General features: G+C 35.7%; 1 protein-coding gene across 1 annotated transcript; it reads right to left on the reverse strand.

Moving 5' to 3' along the window:
* LOC128216047 (rho GTPase-activating protein 19-like) lies at nt 1-2,946 on the reverse strand. The gene is made up of 7 exons (XM_052922643.1): nt 2,910-2,946; nt 2,478-2,708; nt 1,899-2,195; nt 1,305-1,735; nt 754-978; nt 301-456; nt 1-66 (listed from the first exon to the last, which is right to left on the reverse strand). The coding sequence occupies exons 1-7, from the start codon at nt 2,944-2,946 to the stop codon at nt 1-3; spliced, it is 1,443 nt and encodes a 480-aa protein (XP_052778603.1).
* Between the last annotated feature and the right edge of the window lie 3,186 nt (nt 2,947-6,132).

Below are 6,132 nucleotides of genomic sequence, written 5' to 3' on the forward strand. Positions count from 1 at the left end.
TCACTGGTTCTCCACTACACATGTAGATGCACCAAGGTCGACGATGTGGACAGCTTGACTGTGACGCTGCAAGGAGAAACAATAGTTGATTCAAAACAGTCCCACTCATTTAAATTTGTTTATTATCACAATCATCGTATTTTCTTCTCCTCGGAATAAATCTTGTTATCGTATAATAAATTTGTTTTTTTAAATGTAATTAGTATTTCTGATTTCTTTAAAAAACAGTAAGTGCTAAATTTGTTATACTGTTTAAATGTCTATTTTAATGTTATCGATATCTTTATCAAGTGTACCTACCAGGACGGGTGTGTATTTATTGTATGGGGTATTTAAGTATGTGATGTTGGCGACGCTGTTTTCGGTGATGACAGGGGAAGTCACGCTTAACTTCAACAATTCATCGTCGTCGCGCAGGTTATGTAACTTGACATTCGACAGCAGGGGGAGGTGCTTCTAGAGGATGAAATAAGGAAATGTTAAATAACGCAATCATATTTTTGCATATAAACAAATCGCTTATGCTTAACACATGCAAAGATTACTAAAATCTTTTAAATTGTTTTTCGTAACTTTATCCCAATCTTTTTTCATTAAAACAGCAAGAACGTATGCGTTCTATGAATATATTTCTGAGTTATGTTTTCTCTACATATTACTTTCACAAACTGAATACACGTTTATATCCGTTTGAATGATTATATCTTTCATGTTCATGTTAAGGTAACAATTTAAGCATTATCTGGTGCGTACCTTTATTGATTCGCCGAAGGACCTACTGCGCGAATGGTTTCCCTTCTTAATGCTCTTTTGCACATTGCCGACACGGTTTAAAGGTTTAAGGAGTTTCTTTGCAGAATGGACATGGGCAATCAGCTGAGACAGGACAGTCTTTGTGTCCTGTGCGCATTTGTACTCCTCAGGCGACTTTCTCTCCGCGAATATGTAGTCGGTGTTCACGGCGCTCGAGCTGCGGTTCTGGAAAATACAACATTGGTGGTTCACATCAGTTATCACGTCTGCCTTGTCCTTCAAGACTTTTAACAAATAAATTTTGGAGTAATATATTTTGAGAGTATAATTCAACGTTTTTACATATGTTTTTAACATTTGTATTCAACGTAGTTGTTGGGTGAATATAATCTGATTCATACAGTTTCTAGCATTTTCCCAATATGAAAAAATATGCTGTTTGATAAAAAATATCCAATTAATGATGGCGGCTTAATTTGCATTGTTCAACCCAATTTTAAATAAACTACCATTATATAATAATCAACATGGTACATCGCCATTGTTCTCACCTTCGCCTTCTGTATATTCGCGCGGTCCTCCTCGTTGCAGTCCTGAGCGGCGAGCAGCTCCATGCTCGGGTTCTCCCTCTCCTGCCAGAAGTTAGCTACGTCGGCTGCAATCTCGCGGGGGACTTTGAAGATTGAATCCGTATTCTCGATCATCAGCGTGACGGCGTTGCTCAGGGTTCCAGAGGCGCTCTGAAGGCCCTCGGCTGAAAGCTTTCGGGGACAGACGATGCTAGGTACGAATACGACACCGAGGGATGTGGCGGTCATCTTGTTCTCTGGGCAGCTTGCGGTGCGGTGCAGCAGCTTTAGGAGGGTCTCGAGGAATGCGGCGTTTTCCTGGGGCAGCAGCAACATCAGCATCTGAAGGGACTTGATTTGCTTCTCCAGTGCGCACTTTTTCTCTTGCTCCGAAACACACAACTTGGTCATGTCTGAAATGGAGATGAATTCAACGGTCTTTAAATATTGGAATCATTTGAATATAAGCATGTTGATGTATTTATTTTCTAAGTTAATTTACTTCTATGATAGATCATTCTCAACACCATTCAGCTATTCATGACATGAACAATCACTTTCTTGACTTTTACTTACCAGCTATTTTGAGGTGAGCCTCGTAATGTTTGTGAGTGAGCAGAGGGTCGGGCATCTCAGAGAGGATCTGCTTGAAGACGGTGGCCACGTCGTGGGGGGAGAACGTGTTATCGTTCAGGTTGAAGTCACCAGTATTTCCAAGAACCAAACCCTTGAGAAGTCTTTGGCGGGCCACGTTGCCAGTCTTGCGGAAGATGCCCTCGGTCTTGAGGTTTTCTGATTGGGAGAGGTAGTCCACAAACTTACTCATGGCGAACACCAATTCCTTCGATAACGCGGTCGAGCTAGCGCTGCGCTCTGGAAGGAGAGAGAAGAAGTTGTGAATACTGGATTGGTAACACACGATCGAGCAAAAAATAAATCTGTATACATTACACAATTGAATCTGCCCAAAATCAATGTAATTTCCAAAGTCAAAAACTTTTGTTGATGTGTGTACATGATTTCAGAGTTCTCATTTTAGACATTTACTTCACAGGCGTGAAAATTTCCCTTCGGTTATCCCTGAATGCTTAAACTGGTTATTACCAATTATGCTGTCTTAATCTTTCATATACACTTACTATCCCAAGTAATTACCTTTCTTCTTAGAGAGTATTGTGGTGGCATTCTTCTTGTTAGCGTTATGGTCGGTAACGTGGGTTTGAACGATCTCGTCGAGTTTGTGGTCGTCCATATGGAGAAGACTGGAAAGGTGTGCCTTGCAGAACGTCGCTATCTTCTCCGGCATGGCGTCACGGAGACGCACTACCCCGCGCTCTGCCTCGGTCGGCCCGCTTCTTTGGGACTCAATCTCACACAGGTCTTTGGCTGGATTGAAACAATATTTTTTTAACAATTATATTGTCATTAACATATCAATGTTGCATATCAAATACATTTTCATTATTAATCAAACTACAAAACTTCAAATAATAATAATAATAATAATAATAATAATAATAATAATAATAATAATAATATGCCGTAAATCGACTTAAATCGACTTTGGATAAGAAAGCCGTAATGAACCTCTCATTTCTTTGACTCTTAATCTGTCATGAGACATGTTCAATGTTTGTGACAATAGGTAGGGCCTGGTGTGGCATCCATTGATTTCTGCTAATCAGGTTTTCTGAGGTCTCCTGCTAGTATGGTCAATGATTCCAGCCTCCTACTGCATGGAACCAAACACATTTCCTGCTGTTTTGTAATCTACGGTTTATATAATGTAATATTCTAATAAGATGAAAGATCTGTGGAAAAAATACAGATCAAAATAGGTTGTAAATAGTTTTGAAGCAATTAATCTCATGTAGTCATGGAAACAGTAATGAAAAAATCATCAAAAGTAAGGGATTTATTTGTTGAAACCCCTCATTCCAATCAAAATAATGGGGGAGAGTTGGATCAGTACTTTCATTTTTGTTTGCCTAAAAGATGTTTCATTTTCTACCTAGGCCAAAAAAGGTAGGCTTTTAAAATGGTGTTCAAGTTATCTTCAGTTTAAAGCTTTAAAGGTTTTAAACTTCATATTAAAAAAACACTTGAAAAAGAAAAATTATTTAAAAAAAAAATCAACTGTGATAGGTAATTATAACAGTGTAAAAACAGTATGGTTTGGGCCTATTTCGTAGGTAGGGTCGGGTAACTGAACCAAATTTTGTTGTTTTTTAAGGCCATTAGTATTGTTAAACAACCAGGTTACAATGTACTGAGTTAATATGTTTAAATCACACTCATCAATCTTCTGAGGTTTGTAAATTATATGGTCTGAATATTGTGACATGAAACATATTGTCTGCATGAAGCACTTGACTTGCTTATAAAATAACATTAAAATTGATGAAGCAACTTATTTTTTTAGTTTAACTTTCTCTTTAAACATTATTTTGAAGTCCAAATCAATACAATAGGAGTGATAACATTGTGTGACCTTGCTGAGACTTGGTCAGTCGTTATACAGAACAGAACAGAATATGTACAGTATAGACACTTCTTTACATACAGTTGTAAGAGGTTTGCTATCAGTCCAAATTAATTTGAATTAATTGTATTCACCAATTCCTTACTAATGTTATATGCTCATGGCAATCCAATTCATTCAGAAAACCTATAAGCCTGAAAAGGACCTGAGGGGCAGTATTCAGAAAACTTCGTCATTTCCTAACTTAAGTCACTTTCCTATTTTTAGTATCTCTTAATTCATATGAAATTAAAACTTAAGAATTACATTAGTATTATACATTATTTACATTGACCTTATTGAAAAAAGCATATTTCTATGCTAAAAACATTATATATAGATATATATATATATATATATATATATATATATATTTAAATTGACTGTGAACATTTGAAAAATACATGAATATCTCAGAGATGCCTTTTCTGCTGAATTAGAATTTTGCTGACCTCCTGACTTTTAATTCAAATGGATAACGTGAAAAAAAAATAGCGAGAATGAATGACTTTGCTTTGGTGAAAAATGAAGAAACCCACTTTAAGTTAGGATGTTTTATGAATACGGCCCCAGATATTTAAAATTTACAGTATTTTTGTCCATATTTAAAGAGTGAGCCTTCTGGATCTGTTATGTGATAAATGGCATTGTTTAAATGGGTATTAAATTGCCTGTTTTTCTGTTCCCTGCCAGTGCAAGTATCTTTGTTGAGTATGTAATTGCCAATGTTAAAAAGATTATGCAGGATGGTGACACCTGCAAGGACACGAAACTATGACAATTGACCAGTCCCCAGTTGACAATCAAACACAATCAGTTGACCAATAATAGGATTGATACCTTATACATAAATAATATCACATGGTAACACTTTACCATAGAAGTATTGAAAACCCTCCCCAAATGCCATGTGACTGGGCAGTTTGTACATAAATGACTGTTTCCATCATTGAGCTTAAAGGAAAGTTGAGTAACCAAACCTTATTCACAAGTTCTTGAGTTGTGTCCCTTACAGATTCAGTCTCTATTGATATACTTAAAATTCGGACCAATACCTGCATCAGAGAGAAAAACACATGAATATCTCAGAGATGGTTTTTTTGCTGAATTAGAATTTTGCTGACCTCCTGCCTTTGAATTCAAATGGATAATGTGGAAAAAAATAGCGAGTATGAATGACTTTACTTTGGTGAAAAACGAAAAAATTGTTTGCTTAAATCATTTCGATTTGAGCTGAAATTAAAGGAAATATAATTTTGTCATATATGTCAAATGCTTTAAGGAAAGGCATTTTTTCAAATTACATTGAAATGTATATATGAGGAAATGAATAAGAAGTCTGTAACCTTACACATGCAGCTACTTGGAGAAAGGTTGACAGAAGTATCAAATAACAAATATTAGACAGTATCCATGTTTGGGTTTAGTTTTTACTAAGAAAGTGAAACACACACTACTTTAAAAACAAACACTTTGAGAAAAATGAAACAAATTCACTTGAGTAGCCATGATTGATAGCATAAATAAAGGTAGTTGTTTTTCCTGGCTCAAGGCTGAATCTATCTTTGTGTTGTTGATAGCATCACAAAATTTAATGTTGAGTTAAGTTTAAGGACAAATTGTTCAAATATATTATCTGACTTTCCATTTTAATTAAAGCAATAGAAATCTAATCCTGTCTAGAAATAAGAAGTTCTGAAAAAAGCCACTGTACTATTACCTCTTATTTTGTTAATTACTCCTACATTTAGTCATAATAAATTAGCATATGAAAAAAAAAACAGGTTGCAATAAACAAATGCTTCTGGCAAAAGACTAACACAAAGGCTTGTAGCAAAGACAACTGTTACATGGGGTTCATGTTTGCCTTTCATCTTGTTAGCCCCGTCATCAACAAACTGGACAGGCTGTGAACATTGTCATTAACTACCTGGTCACAATGTGACACTGACACAAAAATATATGTTCGTTTTACCGTGAAAACATGGTTTACCAAAGTACCATATAGTTTCTTTAGAGTCTGCTGGAAATTTATACCGAATTGGTTTAATATGTCAATAGTTTATATGATTGCTATTTTGGTAAGAATATGATCGACAATGATCATATCTTAAAACTGTCAGAATAGAATTCAAACTTGGGCAAATGAAATAGAGAATGGACATGGCTATGGTAGATTTGTTTTATGATAAAACAAAAAAGTAGATTTTATTCATATCAACTTCCCTCAGGATATATTTTGATATAATTAGAGGGTTTACGGTACAATGTTAGCCGTCCAATGGCCTG

Source organism: Mya arenaria, chromosome 2 (assembly GCF_026914265.1).
Source record: "Mya arenaria isolate MELC-2E11 chromosome 2, ASM2691426v1".
Classification (NCBI taxonomy): Eukaryota; Metazoa; Mollusca; class Bivalvia; order Myida; family Myidae; genus Mya; species Mya arenaria.